Source organism: Schistocerca cancellata, chromosome 12, assembly GCF_023864275.1.
Source record: "Schistocerca cancellata isolate TAMUIC-IGC-003103 chromosome 12, iqSchCanc2.1, whole genome shotgun sequence".
In the NCBI taxonomy this organism is placed as follows: Eukaryota; Metazoa; Arthropoda; class Insecta; order Orthoptera; family Acrididae; genus Schistocerca; species Schistocerca cancellata.
In genome coordinates this window covers 121,760,743-121,780,491 of record NC_064637.1, presented here as the reverse complement: position 1 = coordinate 121,780,491, position 19,749 = coordinate 121,760,743, and the positions used below count along the sequence as shown (strand labels likewise).

Genomic DNA, 19,749 nt, shown 5'->3' with positions numbered 1-19,749 from the left:
ATAATTAGTTGAGGGACAGAGAACAGCAATATGTTCTTCTGTCTGACTGGGCACATGTACAAGGGAGTGTGGCCTGTGGCAGAAAACAGGCTCAACACACACTCTGTGTGCTGCCCGGCAGTAGCTCTCTGAGCAAACTTGTGGTTAAATGGGAACAGAGGCACCATTGCCCACCATTAAGTAAGCTGATCCTTGTGGAGGGATAAGCATTCGGTGGCAAAACTGCACACATTTTAAAGGGAATATGGGCAAGAGGAGAAAGGCGGGAGTGGGTGTGCGCATTCAGCTTCTGGGAGGGTGGTGGAGCTTGCACCCCACCTCTAAGTTCATCTGACAAGGATGTTCTTGCGCATGGGTGCTGCGTGCTCTAGACATGTTCCATAAGACTCTTTGGTTTTTCTTTTAAACTGTAGATTCTCTAAAATACAGGGAAGCATTTTGTTTCAAAGAGTGCAATAGTTTCTACTGTTGTTTCTCTAATTCAGAACTGAGAGCAGAAGTAAATGTGACTGTGAAACAGTTCCTAGAAAAATTCTTATGCAGGTGTCTTGTATAACATACTGCAAACAAAAAACAGCTGCAGTCTGACAGAGAACACAGTTAACACCATTTTCTGGAAATTATCTATGACTCAAAACTGTGATACAGATTCTAAACAGAGAGTGAAGAGACTGAGTTCGGATGGAATGCAAGTGGATATTCTCATTGTCTGAATTTTGAAATAATTGATCACATTCTGTGTTAGGTAGAACAAAGGTTCTCTTTCATAGATAAGCTGGAATTTTTTTTCACCTGCCTTATCCTAGAAGTATGGAAATTACCAACTAACATTTCCTGACTATCTATCACATAAACTATCATGAATCTATGGATCACTCTTAGACTGTGTTGTTCTGAAAAATGAACTCGTTGTACTGTACAGTTTGCATGAGTTCTCTTCATAGAATGTGTATGAGATAGTTTCATTAATGAACAAACATTGCCTGATTGCAGAGTTCAGTGAATTCTATAAATTACCAACTTTAGTATTCAAAATTCCATATGCTACATCTTCCATGGAACAACCTTTCCCAGTTGTTAAAGGAATCAGCATGTATTTAAGAAGCACACAGCCACAGGAAATACTAAGAGTGTGAAGTCCACTTTCAATAAAGAAGCAAACTCTTAACATTCTCAAGAGCAAGCATCTGTTTTATGGTGATGTGATAGGGGAATTCTTGTGCTTGTCCTAAGAAAGAAGACTTAAACTGATGTATGATTTACTTTTTCGTAAGTAAATCCCGGCAAACCCCAATTAGTTGAGCTCAGTATAACTTTTACAGACTGGGCCTCTCGACCCCCTTCTCCCCCTCCCCCTCCAACCCTTCAGTTTAGTGATCAAGAGAACAGCACACCCACCAGATTTGTTCATGAGACGCCAACGTTTTTGTTTTTGTGCTCTGAGAAACTGTGTTTGACCAACAAGATGCAACCAATGCTTCAGTTTCAAAATGTAGAATTTATTCCCCCTCCCCCCCCTTACCCCAACCCTCTCTCTCTCTCTCTCTCTCTCTCTCTCTCTCTCTCTCTCTCTCTCTCTCTAAATCCATCTACATTTCTCCATCCTGTAGCTTTCAGTCAGCTATCCAGTTTTATGGCATAGTGCTCTTTTCAGGGACAAGCCACTGAAGACCGCTATGGCAGACCGTAAGTCTGTCAAGTTTGCAGACGGCGTCCAGCCGGGTGAAGGCACGTCACCCTCTGGAGGAGAGGACCTGCCATCACCTCCTCCACCTCCCCGCAAGCTACCGAAAGAGAAGCGCTTCAAGAAGAAGAAGAAAAAGAAGAAGGTGAAGGTAATGTTGGCCGCCAGTAGGCACTTCTAAGAATTTCTGCCCTTTGGCTGTATCTCCTCCGCACTGATGATTTCAGTTGCTACCTTCATGAACGTAGTGTATTGGTCACTGTATTGGTCACCTGACCAGCTTTCCCTTGTATTATGTGCACAGTTTTTGAGCCAGCTACGCAATACTGACAGAACTCTGACAAAGAGAAAAGACTACAGGAGGTGGAACACAATGGACTCTCATTCAGGTGATGATGTTTCCTATTGTTAAACTAAATAGTGCAAGGCAAATGCCAAGATGGTTACTTCAAAAAGGATGCAGCTGATATTCTTTCCCATTATTCCCAGTCCAAGCTTTTACTCAGTTTCTAAGAACCTCGTCATCAGTGGCACATTAAATTCCAATAGTTTAATTGAGAGAAAGATGTAATAAAAGGACTCACCATTGATTAATCAACTTGAAGATATGGGAACTGATAATTGTGTAATTTAGTCCATGAAGAATCAACAGTCATGATCATTGTCTATAGGAGAATTGGCACTTCATTAAGGTACTGAACTAAAATTCAGGAGCAGTTCTCAAATTCTTGCCTGGCTATTCCGATTTACATTTATCTTCTGGATTCCTTTTAAATCATTTCATGTGAGATCACTCCACAGATCAATGGAACATTATCTCTCTCTCTCTCTCTCTCTCTCTCTCTCTCTCTCTCTCTCTCCCTCCTCCCTCCTCCCTCCTCCCTCCTCCCTCCTCCCTCCTCCCTCCTTGAAGACTTTCCCTTTGCCTGTTGTGGTGAAGACCCTGTTCTTGAGACTGCAGGTCAGATGTCCACTGAAGGCCAGTCATCATTTCCTCATAGATATGATTATGTCTTCCTGGAGTTGCTACAGCTCACTGTTGTGTCCCTTATTGGGCCTAATACTCTTGTAAGGATTTTTTGTTCCTTGAACTCTTGTTTCCTGTTGATAAAAAATCATTCAGAGGCGTAGAATACGGAGGCACCAAAGGGCTGAGGATGACACAGCAGCTGGTCAGTACTGTTGGACTTTCGAGGCCTGTTCAGACAGTATTTGTGTTGTATTACTACTGAGTTGTAGTGATTGAGTGTAAGGTTCTTGGAAAGGTACTTGAAAATCTAAATCCTGTTGCAAGAGTGGTAGACCAATTCCAACTTGGCACACATGGTATCTAATTGATGAAGTCTACTCTCCTAAATACTTGAGTGCAGGGAGTTCATGAAAGTTGGTGTCTTCTTGTGAAATTACAGATGGGGCTCCCTATATGTTGTAATGAACTCAGTTTTTTGTATACTGACCCTCAAACCGGTCTTAGCTGCTTTGCTGTGGAGGCATAGTAGTTGGTGAGTAGCCCTCCTCTATATTTTTGGCTAACAGGGCAAGCTCATCTGCAAAGGCCAGGCAGGGTACATTGCAGTTCTCATTCTCTTATCCAATCTTCATTCCTGTTACCGGTAGTAGTGTGCAAGTCCATTCCCTTGTAATCTTCTCCAGTAAGCAGTTGAAGAGTAAGCATCAGAGGCCATCTCTGCAGGAATTTCTTGTTTCAGTAAATTTCACAGTTCATGATGAAAGGTTTATTCTATAATAAAGTAAATGTTTAATAAACTTTGCCTTTTGCTAGCATTTATTCAATAATGAACACGTCACTGGGTAATTTTACGATATCCAGCTCACTGAAACAATTATAGTTTATACAAAAAATAATAATTTCTTACTACATGTAACTTATGGACCCCATAACAAATTATACTTCCCTGGAAACCATTGCTATTTATACTCCATCCAGTACATACCAATTACATAAAGCACATTCCTTCCTAGTGCTAATAATACAGTGTAACAATTTCCACTTTGTGTGTTTGTATGTATAAACTGTGTGAAATAAGCTTATTTAAAAGTCCTTACAAGTACTGGAATAAATATGCTCCAACTTGAGCTTATTTATTCCAATTTGAGTTTTTGAGTAAACTTATTTCATACAGTTATGCTATTGTAATTGTTGTTAATAATGTAGTATAAACAACATGTTTCCTAGTTGCCCTCTGTAACTCATTTGCCTTATTAAATATTAATTAATCATACCCTGTTCTTTTTTCAGCAGAATTTTAGCAGTGTTCAGTATTGTAGTTTTATATAGGCATCATCATAATCATCATCTCATCATCTTGCACAGCTTGCAGCCCCTGGGTGAGTCTTCCTGGAATGTAAACCTCTCCATCTTTTCATGCCATCGCACCAAATTTCCCTCTCCATTCCATCAAATCTCTTTCGAACGTTGCTTCACTCCAGTGATTCATCTGTCTGCCTCAAGGTCTCCTACCTCCTGTTGTTATTTCATGAGCCTGTCTTGGTTTCCTGCCAACTACCATTTCCTTTAACATGCAGATGTGAGTCTTCCTTTCTCAGTCTCTCACCATCTCATTCATAACTCTGTCCGTTATAGTTAGTCCTCTCCTGCTTCTTTGAAATTACTTTAGCCTGCTAACCTGCTTGTCCTTCATTACCACTTTTCCGATATATATGTGAGTATTGGAGCATAGTTGGTTCCTGTGGATGATACATCATTACTCTACAGTTAGCCACAGGCTTGCCTTCCCCTTGCACTAACCACCTTATCATTCCTCCCCTTGTCTTCTGTCATACTCCCAAGATTCTTGAAACTTTCCACTTTCTTTAGTACTTTCCCTGGAATACTTACCCCTCATTGTCACCGTAGCTTCACACACCTTTGAATTAAATTTCACTTCATACTGTTGTACTATTTCCTCCTGTACATTTAGCTTTTCTTGTACCTCTCCTTCTCCATTTCCCTACATTATTATATCATCTGCATACACCATTGGTTCCACAGTTTCGTCTCCTTTCCATGATGCCACTCCTGCCGTTATGTCTTCTGAAACAGTGATGCAAAGCAGTAGGACAGTGTACTCCCTCATTTCATCCTGTTTTTCTATTCTGTCAACTCACACCTCAATAAATTTCCTTTATCCTTCTCATAGTCGACCTTCCAACTCCCCATCTCTGAAGGATTCCCTGATCTTTTGTATAAATAATGAAATATTTATATTCAAATAACCTCCAAATTATTGCTTATTTGGTAAACTCAAATAAGTTTTTATAATCTGGAAACACAGCACTTTACACCAGTATCACACTATTCTGGCAGTAGCATGTTAGTGGGGTGTAAATGTTTAGGGTGAATGGTACTAAGAAATTTTAAATGTCAAGTTCTTCCATAAAATGGATATTCCTCAGCAAAACTAAGCAAGCCATGGTAATCAGCAAAGTAAAAATAATAAGTATTTGGAATTAATATCATGATTAAATTTGATATTCACTAAATAACTATTCCCTGAAATTTAATTTCAAGAATGGAAAAGGTTTGCATTTATTTATTCTTAAAGGGTTACTAGAAGTGGAGATGCTCACTTTGCTGTATTTCTGTATCAACCAGAATATTTTAAATTTCACAGAATATTTAATTTGTCAGAAGTAATCATTGAATGAATTTGATTACTTACAGTGCTTTCATAGACAATATAATTTACCTTTCTTTCTGTTTGATCCTAGAACACTGCAGACCACAGTACAAACAGAACTTTTACCATGCCTCATAGTTAAAAGAAGACGGTCTGGGTTGTGCCTCTCCCATGATGCCCTCATCCTATTCAGAAAGTCCTTCAGACAACCGAACAACTCATTTACTTTAATTTTCATCTAATATCCTAATGAAGCAAGCTGATCACACCTTTCCCTCTACACTTACACAGTGAAAAGGAAATCTCTGTCAACATAAATTGTTTGTATGCAATCCTAGAAAGAGTCTTCCTAACTCCAGTATGTGTGACATGCAGTCAGGTTCTGAACACATTTGATGTATTTTTTTATTGTTGCTCTTTACAGGTAAAAATTATTAGACACCTCAATGTAGAAGAGGTTGTCGAGGAAGATGATGATGAAGATGATGACAGCTCGCCACCACCACCTCCGCCAGGTTCACCTCCGCCACCTCCTGCATATCCATATCCTGCATACCTGGCTGCCGGATATGCATATCCTTATGCTGGTGAGTGATTTGGGTTGTATTTCTGAAATGTATTTGTGCTGCTTGATCTGTTTGCTGAAGGAAATTTGTAATAGTGTTAAATTTTTGTACCCAATTTAATCAATGAGTGCATTTTGTAATATTGTCTTTATATTGATACTTTGCGCATATTCCTGTTACGTTCAGAGAACTGAAGAGTAACAGTTAGGAATGTGGAATGTTTCCCAGCAGAGTACCGTATTTACTCGAATCTAAGCTGCACTCGAATCTAAGCTGCACTCGAATCTAAGCCGCACCTGAAAAATGGTACTCGAAATCAAGGAAAAAAAAATTCCCGAATCTAAACCGCACCTGAAATTTGAGTCTCGAAATTCAAAGGAAGAAAAAAGTTTTAGGCCGCACCTCCAAATCGAAACAAAGTTGGTCCATTGTAATATGAGAAACAATTTAGGTCGAATGAATGACGATACAGCTACAGTAGTTTGGTTCGAGTCGTAAGCTTAGCAGTTAAGCTTTACCAGGTAGCCATTGCTATGCGTCAGGCGCTCCGTCCGTATTTATTCGGGTGCCCTTCCTTTTTCACGTGCTTCGTCTGGTTTGAATTGATTGCTCATTTTTCTTTGATCTGATAAGTGCCGTTCTCTTTGCTATAGGTGTTTACGTCACTCTAAGCTGAAAATGCATAACTGTACTGTGTCATGCATTGTTTGTCGCATTATGATAATGAGTGTTTACGGCCTGTCGTCGCTCGCGGCATGGCTTGCTTTTGTGCACGCTAACGCCGCTTACAATTAAAAAGAGAGAGAGAGAGAGAGAGGAATCGTCTCATTAGCGAGACAATTGCAAGAGACTGCTATTTGTTGTTATTTACACTGCTGCTTTCTTTGATAGTGATCAACAAGAACCAAATAATAGACTGCTTATGATAGATGATGTTCTGAACGAGAGTTTAGAGAAAATTTTTCTCCATTTGAAAATCTTTGCAGACGCCTCTTTAGTACATTACATTCTGCACAGAAATTAGAGTCATCTTAGATTTAAAAATCTAGTCAATTGCCGTGCTTCATTTCTGACTGTATCACTATTAGGCATAAGAATAATACAAATATAAACATGACATAATATGTATATTGTATATTATTCCGGGTTTGCTGTTGCCTCACTCCAGTTTCGTAGTTTATTAGGCAGACAGGATTTAAACGAGATAGCAACAAACACGAAAGAACACATGGCAAAATGTTTATATTTGTATTATTCTGATGGTGAAGAGGATACTGCATGTAATTCACAAATCATAAAAGTTACTATTAGCAACCATCTCTTCTCACAGGTAGGAAAAAATTACGAACGTAGAGTTGGCCATATTGACAAGCATCCCGAACAGTCTCACCAGTCGGATTTTCGTAGTACATTGAAATGCTGCCACATTCGAAGATGAACAATACGGCATTTGTATTTACTTCATTGGGTATAGTATGAAAATGCAGTGGTCGAAACTCGGGGCGGAGAAAAAAAAGCTCGTCTTCCACCTTTTTTTTATTTATTTACTGACGCAGAGATTTTGGCGCCAGTATTTATCTTTGTGCCTGCAAAGCATGCATGTGTAACGCTACATATATTCAACGGCAGAAGTTAGTTGTGGCAGCACCTAACCTAAACCGGAAAAAATTGCGGCTTAGATTCGAGTAAATACGGTAAGTGAATTATTGCAGAGTGGATTTTGTTGAAAGATACTTTCCAAGAGGATTAATTTTATGATTCTATTATAATCAGGCATTCCTTTTCTCAGTTAGGTACTTCCTCTGTGAAAGCCATAAGCATGTTAAACTTTTGGTGTGACACTGTGTGCTATGGATACCAGTGTCCACAAGACTTGTGTTAAAATTGGTGATTTTACCTGGGAAGTTCTAAAGAAATCATGAAAATTTGTTCATTTGTGGTTTTTGGGGTACTTTTTGCAAATTTAAATTTTGCCACCAATTTTTGTCAGAATTATGTTGTTGTTGTTGTTGTTGTTATTGTGATCTTCTGTGTGACTGGTTTGATGCAGCTCACTATGCTACTCTATCCTGTGCAGATCTCTTCATCTCTTTAACTACTGCAGCGTGCGTCGGTTTGAACGTGCTCACAGTATTCAAGCCTTGGTTTCCATCTACAGTTTTCATCCCCCACACTTCCATCTATTGCTAAAGTGACAATTATTTTATGCATCTGAATGTGTCCTGTTAACTGATCCCGTAGTCAAGTTACACCATGAATTTCTTTTTTCATCAGTTTAGCTCAGAATTTCGACGTTAGTTATTTGAAAAATACGCATCTGTTTTCAGCATTCTTCTGTAGCACCAAATTTCAAAAGCTTCTTTCTCTTCTTGCCTGAGTTGCTTGTCGGCCACGTCTTACTTGCTTACGAGGCTACACTCTGAACAAATTCCATTGGATGAGACTTTCTGACACTGGATGACACTGTATATTAGATATTAATAAGAAGCATAAATTAGGAATGCCTGGAGGAGTTTCAACCAAATTTGTATAAAAATACTCTCGGTGTAAGATACCCATACTATGAGTAGAGGTGGTGGGACAATGAGAAATCTGAAAATGTCCTGTGGTGTGCCATTCCTGGGTTCGGGGGTTAGAATTAGCTGTGGTATTCCTGCCTGTCATAAATGGTCCCCTGTAGGGTTTGACCTCCATACTTCCAAATTTTTTCCGAAGAGCGAGCAAATTTGGGAAGGGCGCCTTACATGGTGCATCACGTCCATCGGGCATTGAGATCTTTAGCCTGCTTTCTCATTGTCGCATTGCATTGCAGTCCCACTCACTCTCCATCTCTTGGTTGAGGATACATTCCTGGGTGCAGTTTCCGCCATCCACTTTGCTGTGTCGCTTTCTGCGCCAACGACAACCATGGACTTCTTTGCACCTGATATCCAGCACGGTAGCCAGTCCATTGTGGTGGGGCCGCCATGTACCCTGTTGGTTGTAGCCCCCTGACAACACAGGGATCACTGTGCTGATGCTTTCACCGTTAACTCCCCATGTATGCCAAGGAGTAGATGCCTATCTCCCTGGGGCATCAGGGCTCCAGCCAATGGGCATCCTGCCAGATGGCCCTTGCTGCAGCTGTGTGGTGCCTGTGGGGAAGGGCCTTGCTCGAAGTGGGTGGCATCAAGACGGATGACACGCAATGAAGCGTGGCACATCTTCTCTTGCTGGTGGCCAGCCGCCAGCAGTCTCTGTGCCTTCCAGGGTTCAATTTAATGCAAACACATATGACCCCAAATCGTTTACCTCCCTGGCCACACCATGGGAGGAACAAAAGGCTAAGAATGGCAGCCCTGGTACCTAGTATGTACGAGATCTGATGGGTAATCCTTTGTGTCCATGAGCCTCAGTTCTTTGTAGAGCATGTAGAGTACAAGTTTGGGGAGGTGTAGGGATTGTCTAAACTGTGGTCTGGGTCAGTCTTGATAAAAACAGCACCCTCTGCCCAGTCACGGGCATCATTCACTTGTGACAAGCAGGGTATTATCTTCCACAGGGATCTTCTTTTACAATCCAATGACGAGCTGTGTGCCAACATAGAACGACAAGGTGTCCACTTCGTCCAGCGCGTCCACCAGAGTCCAGGGGATAACCAGGTTGCCACCGGTGCTTTCATCTTGGCCTTCAAGGGTGACACGTTACCCGAGAAGGTGAAGGTGATGATCTATGGCTGTGATGTCAAGCCATATATCCCTCCGCCAGTGCGGTGCTTTAAGTGTTGGAAGTTCAGCCATATGTCTTCCCATTGTGCTTCCAGCCTCATATGTCGAGATTGTGGGTGTCCATCCCATCCCAATACTCCGTGTGTCCCACCTCCCATCTGTGTCAACTGCGGAGAGCACCATTCCCCTTGCTTGAGGATTCTACAGAAGGAAAGGAAAATAATGGAATACAAGACCCTGGACTGACTGACCTACACTGAGGCTAAAAGGAAATTTGCAAGGCTCCATCCCATGCGCACATCATCTTACACTGCCACTATTACTACTTTTACAGCCCCATCTTTGCACCAATTCCAGTCAGCTCTCAAAGCCGTAAGACCACACCTGCCCCCTTTATGGTGGGGGGCACTTCCCTCCCTGTTGCTCCCGCACCACCTACCTCGGGAGCAGCACCTCCCTAACCATCGGGGACATCAGTCCCCTCTTCTAAGCCAGAGAAGCGTAAGTCTTCTTTGGCTTCTCTCACTAGGAGGGTGTCCCTTGGGTCACACCCTTCCCAGGTTCCTACCAGTGGCAAAGCAGACACGAGCCAATGACTGAAGACACCACAGGTAACTGGTCGTACAGCTTTGTGGTCCTCTTCAGTCCCGGAGACTGAATCAAAGAAGCCCTCCCAGCTAAAGCAAACCAAGGAACAGCGCAAGAAATCGCAACCGAGAAATCAAAACCGAAGACCCCTAAGAATAAGGAACGTGTGGTGGGACCCACACCACCACTACCTACCAGCTCTGCCTCTGAGGATGAGGTGGAGATTCTGGTGTCCACTGAGGACCTAGATCTTGCCGGACCCTCAGACATGATGGATGTCGTGCCCACAGGTCCTCAATCGGTGGCAGCAGGTGAACCAACAGCATAATCTGCCTCCTCAGTCCCTTCACGCCTTTTTCAGTCGCAGACAGTGTCATTCTCCATTGGAACTGCTGCGGTTTTTACCACCACCTTACTGAGCTCCGCCAATTTATCAACCCTTTCTTCTGTACTGCTCTCCAGGAAAAAGGGATGGATGGTCTTTGTAGTCTGGTCCCTTCAACCCCCACAAACCAACCAACCAACTGTTTCTTTCCTTTAAGTAGTTGACTTGGAATATTTTGCAGGTCTGAAGTGCAATCTGCTCATATTAGTGGTGTGCAATATATCAACCAGGTTGTGAGAAAAGGCAGTGCAGTGACCCAGTAATTTTGTTGGTGTGTTTTGGGGTCAAAGATCATGTCACAAGGCTGAATACTATGGATGAATTTAACGTCATCTTTGGAATCGTGGGGTGACTTATCTTAGAAGATAGGTTAAAACACACCAATCTACATTTATAGCATTTGTAGATTTTGAGAAAGCTTGTGACAGTGTTGACTGGAGTACACTTGTTAAAGTTCTTAAGACGGTAAGAGAAAAATAAAGGAAGTGAAAGTATGTGCACGACTTGTGCAGAAACCAGACTGCAGTTAAAAGAGTCGAAGGACGTGAAGGTGAAGCAGTGGTTATGAAGGAAGTGAGACTGGGTTGTAGCTTATCCTGGTACATTGAGCATGCTGTGAAGAGACCAAGGAAAAATTGGGAATAGGAATTAATGTTCAAGAAGAAGAAATAAACACTTTTAAATTTTGCTGATGACACTACAAATCTGTGAGACACTGTAAGGGATTTGGAAGATCATTGAATGGAATGGACAGTATCTTGTAAAGATGGTATAAAAAGTAAAACAAGAGTAACAAAATGCACTCAAATTAAATCAGGCAATGCTGAGGGAATTCGATTCGGAAATGCAACCCTGAAAGAAGTATGTGAGTTTCACTATCTGGACAGCAAGAAAGCACTTCTGTAAAACGAAAATTTATTACCATCAAATATAAGTTTAAGTGTCAACAAGTTTTTTCTGGCGTATTTGCCTGGAGTGTAGCCTTGCAGAGAAGTGAAAAATTGATGATAAGCTGTTCAGACAAGATGACAATAAAAGCTCTTGAAATGTCGTGCTACAGAAGAGTGCTGAAGATTCGATAATACCTAATTGGGAGGTGCTAAACCAAATTGGGGGAAAAAGAAATACATGGCACATGTTGACTAAAAGTAGAGTATGAGGGAATGGTTGATAGGACACATCCTGAGGCATCAACTCGGTTATAGAGGGTAGTGAGAGAGAGAGAGAGAGAGAGAGAGAGAGAGAGAGAGTGAGAGTGAGTGAGAGTGAGAGTTTTTGTAAGTAGTTTCAAATAGATGTAGATTTCTGTAGTTATGCAGAGGTGAAGAGGCTTTTACATTATAGTGTGGACAGACGCATCCAGCTACACTTACATCTATGTAGAACTCAGCAAGCCACTATATGGTGCAGGGCAGGAGGGGCCATGTAGCACCCTCTATCCTATTCCATTCACAAATGAGTGTGAAATGATTGTCTAATATGCCTCTATACAAGCTCTAATTTTTAATATCATGCCTTCCTCATCCTTACACAAAATGTACATTGGTGTCAGTAGAATCATTCTGCAGTCAGCTGTAAATGCAGGTTCTTTAATCTTTCTCAACAGTCTTACGTGAAAAACAAAACAAAAAAATATGTCGTGTTGCCTCCAGGGGTTTCCCATTTAAGAACTTGGGTGTTGATCACATCTGTTGGTAACAAACATGGTAGCACACTTCTGAATTACTTTGATGGCACCCTTTAATCAAACATGCTAGGGATCCAAAACACTCGAGCAGTATTCAAGAATGGGTTGCACAAATGTTCTGTGAGCTGTCTCCATTGTAGATGAGCTACACTTTCCTCAGACACTCTCAATAAACCAAAGTCGATCATTCACTATCCCAACTATCCTTAGATCCTTGTTCCATTCCATAATACTTTGCAACATTAGGCCTAGATATTTAATCAGTGTGACTATGTTGTGCAGGACACTACCAATTCTGCATCTTAACATTATGGGATTGCTTTATCTACTCACCTTCATTAAATTATGCTTTCCTACATTTAGAGCAAGCTGATATTCATGGCACCAACTAAAAATTTTGTCTAAGTCACATCGTATTGCCCTACAGCCTTTCTATACACCACAGCGTCATCACCACACAGTCGCAGTTTGCTGCTCACCCTATCTTCCAGATAATTTATGTATATAGAGAACAAGAGCAGTTCTATCCCAGGAGCACTTCCGACAATACCCTTGTCTTTTATGTATACTCACCATCAAGGTCATTGTACAGGGTTGTATTATTTAAGTAATCTTTGAGCGACTCACATTCATGGTAACCTATTCCATATGCTTGGACCTTTGTTAACAGTCTGCAGTCTGTGTTAGATGCTTTCTGGATATCTAGCAATATGGAGTCTGCCTGTTGCCCCTCATCCATGGTTCACAGGATATCATGCAAGAATAGGGCAAGCTGAGTTTCATATAAGCGGTGCTTTCTAAATCCTTGATGATTTGTGGACAGAAGCTTTCCAGTCTCAAGGAAATTTTTTATATTTGAACTTAGAATATGTTCAAGAATTCTGTAATATACCAATGTTACAGACATGGGTCTGTAATTTTGCAGGTCCATTCTTTTATCCTTCTCATATATAGTAGTGATCTGTCCTTTTTCCAGTCACTTGGGACTTTGCACTGGGCAAGATATTCATTTTTAATGCAAGCTAAGTAAGGGGCCAATGCCATAGAATACTATCTGTAAAACTAGGCTTTGGACTGAAGACCATGACAACAGCAACAGGAAAAGTTGGAGTACAGCATGAAACCAGGCAAAAAATTGATGATTAAAAGAAATGGGTATTTATTGAAGCTCTTTCTTTCACTGTTGCAGTAGTCCCAGGTGTAGAAGCCCCGAGTGCAGCGTCAGTTATTGGCAATGCAGATCGAACAATAGCAGGTGGAGCATCGGCTGCTGTGGCACCCAGAACTCCAAGCCCAACCACCGTCTACAGCTCGGCAGCAGTGGCAGTAGCAGCTTCCACGGCCTACCGACCCGCATCCGTGCCGCCTGCCACCCCGTGAACTCCCACCGTTGTGGACTCCACAGTGTGAAATTCAGCTCGAGCACCTCGGGTGAAATCAACCTCCCTCTGTGTTAAACATGAGTGTATCATTTAAATATATTGTAGTGTCTCAGGTTGACAGTAAATATGTTCCAGTGGAAAGCAGTCGTGCTGTGTGCAGACTGGAAATGTGTACAGTACCAAATGTGAAATATATAAATTTTGCCAGAACAGATGTCACACATTAGCATGTAGATTCATTATTTTGTGGTTCGGTTGCAGTGCCTACAACAACAGTTCTCAGAAAACAGATTAATAACTGTGGCAGCTGCTTGAATGTACAGTTGTGTCATACTTCTGTAATTAATGTGGTAAGTAATTTACTGGACTGCTGTCAGAACCTGTCAGATTTGAAAATAATGCAAGTGTTAGACATTGGTGAACATTCTCGATGATTGTTTGCCAACTGTGTGTGAGTATTTCACTGAATGGGGGGGAGTGCTGCAGAGATTATTCTGTCATGTACTTGCACAATTCTGCTGCAATGTGTAGTGTGAGACAATGATGTGGCTGTGCCTGTAGTAGTAGTAGGAGACTACCACAGCTTTTGTTGACAATTTCTCCTTGTGAAAAGATGTGGGGTGAAAGACGACATTCCCCTATGTGATAAGGGTTTGAGGTTTGCTGGTCTCCACTGTTCTTCAATCAATTTATACATGTTTTCATTTTGGTTAACTTGAAGTTGATGCTGTTGTCTTATCCACAACAAATTGATGTTGATTATGTACGTAAGTGAATATTGATGCTGTTGCCTCACTCACAACAAACTGATGCTGATTATGTTAGTAAGTGAATACTCTATTTCTTATTCCTTTGATATGCATTGTTATAATTTGGTGTGTAGCACCGCTGATATTTCCCTTATTTGTATGCCCAATGCAAGTCGTGTTCTTTTCCTTCTAACATTACACATTCCATATTAAATGGATACTGTTACCTGTGGAATCCTTAAAATATTTTGTATGAAAATATTTTGATTCACTTACTTTATATGGACTTCTTTAACTGTTGTGATAGTTCCAAAATTGTTGACTTCTTTTCCTGACTGTTGCTGATAGATCAGTGGACTGTAGTTATACATGTGGCACGCAACACTTCATTGGACGTAATATCCTTTCATATTGTTTAATTTTCTTAGTATCAGAGAAAACAAATTATCATTATTTTTGCAAGTACTGTGTCACAGTAGATCGCATATGATGTAAGTGGTTCAAAGGGTTTTTGTTGTAATGTAATAGCTCCCTGTGCCTCCCCAAAGTTTATTTGCTACCTCGTAACTTGTATAAAAAATTCTTTTGGATTTGATGATGCCTAAGTTCTTTCTGTTGAGGGTTAATATGAAAATTTAATCATGTTCACAGCAATATTTGTAATGTAATGCTGATGATGACAGGTTTATGTGTGTGTGTGTGTGTGTGTGTGTGAGAGAGAGAGAGAGAGAGAGAGAGAGAGAGAGAGAGAGAATAAACATATGCTAACTTCGATAGACCATTTATAAAAATTTTATGAATGTAAAATTTTGAGTGCTTCAGGTACATACAATTCAGAAATTCCTGCTATTACATTTCTGTGTGTAGAAAGAAGAATTTACCAAGGCATCCTTACCTGAATATGTGAAACTTCTACCCAACAACTGCTAAATCTTATTGTAGGCTGAGAGATACCTTATGTTATTAAGCATATCTTTTTCCACAGAATGATCAAAGTTAACAATTAAATATAACCATTGTTCCTGCTGTAATGTGCAAATGCTGTTATTTGTATGGTTTCTAAAGTGTTCATAACTTACAGGTTCCATAATCAGTTGTTATATCTGTGATGACAGTCTGTCCAGTTCAAAGACAATTTAGTGAAAAGAATCACATAATTTGAATTGAAGTTCAGTGGAATGTGAGCATGTGTATCTAATTTAGTCGTGTTCTCTCTCTTCTCCTCCTCCCCCCCCCCCCCCCCCCCCCCGCTCTCTCTCTCTCTCTCTCTCTCTCTCTCTCTCTCTCTCTCTGTGTGTGTGTGTGTGTGTGTGCGCGCGCGCGCGCGCCAGTTTCCTTCTTTTTAACATTAGCTCATTGTATTTGCTATTTTTTGATGAATTTTTGATTTGAATAACTACACATTACTTTGTGTAAATCAACATATCTCCTAGGTTGCTTTTCATGGTTTAGCATCCTGAATTTGCTGCTGTTTAGTAGTTATTTTCACTGGTAGGTGGAAAAGAACGGCATGGCAATTGAGATTATATGTTGTAGATGTGTGCCCATATTTAAAAGATATATGTTTTAAGCATATTTTGTTTCAGAATTCAGTGGGAAAAATACTGTGAGACTGATTGTATATGTGAGTTTGCTTACTCCAGTAGATTAAAATGACTGACATTAGTGTTACCTTTTATTGACACAATGAAAGAATTAGATGATGTCATTATCATGAAAGATATAGTATATTGTGGGTGTGTTGTAATTGAAAACTTTGTGCCAGTCACTATATACAGACAATGTCTGAGGAAAATTGTTTTCCAACATTTTAATGTTTTTCAGCAGATGTTTCGCGCAGCATATTTCTGAACCTGTAACAGACTGCATAGCTGCAATTATCCAGTGAGGCATGTTTGTTGGTTCCCAATTGACAAATATATACAATGTTCCGTGTAAGCAACTAGCAGGTCTCTTTGTGTGCCCTTCAGTTTGGAATGTGTTGTAATGTTACTGAAAAGGAAAGTCAAAAAAGTGCAAAGAAAATATTATAATGTTTGTTTTATATACTATCAAACTGTCCATAATAATAAGAACTTTGGTTGTAATGTAATAAATGTAGAATAAATGTCTATGTGTATGTGTATATAATGATAGATATGCAATTAATGAATTTTATTGACAACTTGTTGTAGTTGTAGGCAGTTCCTAATCATGATGAATTGTTTGTAACTCAGAGCTGAATGCATTTTGTTGTATCTAAGAAACTTATTGTGAAATTTTACACATTTTGTGTGAAAAGAGACTAGATCAAGGGAAAAAATGAATTTTATCAGTGTTTAGCATTGCAGAAAGTATGATCACAGTTCTGATTCAAAAATACATTTATTAATCTATGTGATGTCATTCTTATTGAGATGAGCGAGCCCCAGCCTGTGAAGGAGCACAACTGTTTTGTAACCATGATCATTATGGGTGGAAACTTTAGTCATTTTAACACTTGTGGACCTTTTTGGACTCTACACTTGTTTAACGGATTCCCTTCCGAACAACAGATCCCATGGACAAAGACTTCTTAAACCGTTTTTTTTTTTTTATGACTGCTGCTCTCTTAACACTAACTTTCATGTATGTAAGTGCTTATGCAGTTATAATTCATATACAGAGTGTAGCAAAAATGTTGAATTATACATAACAGTTGTCATCATCGTACTCATAATTGTAATCATAGTGGACAATGCAGTCCATACCACTCATATAAGAACTCAAGGGTATTTTTCTGTCTCTTCCATGGGCATTCAACAGTTTTGTAGAACAAAGCCTTTTTGACACCATTTTGTTGTAATTCATAATCTGTGCTCGTACCAGTTGCATTTTTGTTCCCTTGTTCATTTATTCTTCTCTTCTCTCTTGAAAGCCCAGTTTCACAACCATATAACAGCATAGGCACTGCCATCACTTTATAAAATTTTGTTTATGTAACCGTACTTGTTTTGTTGATAATAAAAGTTTATATCAACATGATTCCAGCTGTACTTTGTTACTGGGTTAATGATGATGTTTACAAGCATTCAGCAATTAAAAATAATAACAAAGGTAAGTGAACTGTATTTACGCAAGATGCCATTTGATTAAATCACCCGAATTACTATTACTTCACTGGCAGTTATGCATGGGTACATTATTTTCTCTGGCTTTTATATGTGCTTTTGGTACACAGCTGGCCACCTTGCTCATTGCTTGAAATAAGTCATTTCCCTGCATCATGCATTTCTTTAATTTGAAACAAACTTTGCTCTCAGAGCCCTCTGCCCAATACCTTCGTACAACAATGCACCAGTAGTGTTTTTCGTGCTTCGTTTCAAACCTCATTAAATATCTCTCAAGAAATTATCCTGCATCAGGTTATTTTTTATTTGAAATTAACTTCTTTGAATAAATTTTATGTGGCTGTGAATCCAAGCATAAAAAAGACTTGCTTATTTCCGCTAGCACAGTTTTCCACACACCAGGCAGAGACAGTGTCGAGAAGTCCAGCCCACCACTCCAAACATTGGTTGCGTCATCATGTAGGATAGCTTTTATTCCCTTCGTAAAAACTGCATTAAAGGAATAACTTCTCGATTCAAATATGACCTAGTCTCAACCCCTTGCCACTGGGTCATCACCTGTTGGAGGCCCAGGTGCATGACCAGCCTAATTCACCCACCCGGTACAGCATGCTCTACTCCCATTACAGGCGTAACCCAGCCTACCATGTGCAGGGCTACTTGCAAAAGCAATCATACCACCTGCGAAAGCAGTCATACTGTATGTCACCTCTGCTGTAACTTCTACACAGCGTTTTACTTGGGAACGACCACCAACTGCTGTCCATTCAAATGGATGGCCTTCACCTGACCATGGGCAGAGTTGACTACACAGTAATGGAACACGCTGCTGAGAACAATATGCTCAATTTCAACAACTTCTTCACAACCCTTAGTCTGGGTCCTTCCACATACTACCAACTTTACATAGATGGAAGTTGTTCTTGCAACGCTTCATTTGATTCCATATTCGTCCTGGCCTCGATCTTTGCTCTTTGCTGCCCCTGTCCCACACTCCACCCGCTCCCTCCCCTCTGCTCTGTGAACCCAACTTCATTCATCCTGTACCCACACCCTATTTCTTCCACACTTCTATCTCCTGCTCCTCCTAAGTCTAGGCATTGTACACTGTGCACTGCACACAAGCTCCTCTGCCTTCAGCCAGAATGATCTAATGGGTGCCACATTCATGTCCCTGCACTTGCTACCTCTCCCTCTAAACATTCAGTCACCCTTCCCAAACCCTCAGATGCCCTCTCTGCTTCCTTTCCCCTTTCACTCACCCCATCTGACACAATTCCTTAGCCAGCCAAGCTGCAGTGCTGTCACCCAGGACAATGTAGTTCTGCAAGTGTGTGTGTGTGTGTGTGTGTGTGTGTGTGTGTGTGTGTGTGTGTGTGTGTGTGTGCGCGCAGGGTGTATACGACCCGGGAGATCGGGGAAAAACCCAGGAATTTTTCATCTGGGAGAAAACTGGCAAAAACCCAGGAATTTTTTAGAATTCCGGGAAGTTTTCATTGTTTTTGTTCTCAGTTAAATTTTTGTAAGTTTGACTGGCAAGAAACGATAGTCTAACAAAGGATATTACTGTATACCGCTATTTCAGAATAATACTGCAACAATAAAAACATGAACAAGAGAAAAAACGAAAATAAAACTTAAATTGCAAAGGAAATGCGCCATATACAGCAACAAAACACACTGCTCATACCGGCGTCTGCCAACAGCAAAATGTGTCAAAGTCTTTAGGAAGACTATGCAATGTTCCATAACAACAAATTGCCTTCGATGAGCGTGATGTCACAACTGTTTACATTAGATTCGTTTTAGCAGTTACGGGCGGGATCATGCACATGCGCAATTGAGTAGTACCTTTTCCCGCTTCTGGCTACAGAAATGTGGCTGTTGGCTGTGTAAGCAGTCGCAGCAAGCAGCTAGATGCTACCGGGAAAAATTTTACTGGAGCGCTCAAGTTCTAGGAGGGGGGTAGGGGGCAAATCCATGCTATTGAGGGAAAAAACATTGTTTCACAAAGCGACTGGCATCCAGCGCAAGTTAGACTATCGATTATTCATATGACTTTGAAACGCATCCCTGTCGGATTTTAAACATTTTTGAACACATTCTAAGTTGATTTCTGAATGAATCGTAAGTTGATTATTGAATGCGTGCATAGTGTACATGATGTCTCTGTCAGGGGAATCCTCGTAGCATGTAGAAACAAACTTTCCTACAGACAAAAGTGGTTATATGAGCTGAACGGAGTAAGGCCGAACGGATGAATGCCAACCA

At 40.6% G+C, this 19,749-nt stretch overlaps 1 protein-coding gene across 1 annotated transcript in view; it reads left to right on the top strand.

The window, feature by feature from the left end:
• LOC126109383 (uncharacterized) overlaps window positions 1-17,392 on the top strand; it is a 78,478-nt gene extending 61,086 nt beyond the window's left edge. Inside the window, exons 5-7 of the mRNA XM_049914405.1 lie at window positions 1,655-1,835; window positions 5,750-5,912; window positions 13,448-17,392. Coding sequence (XP_049770362.1) covers window positions 1,655-1,835; window positions 5,750-5,912; window positions 13,448-13,638 — 535 coding nt within the window. The 3' untranslated portion in view covers window positions 13,639-17,392. The remainder of the gene's footprint in view (window positions 1-1,654; window positions 1,836-5,749; window positions 5,913-13,447) is intronic.
• The last annotated feature ends 2,357 nt before the right edge of the window (window positions 17,393-19,749 follow it).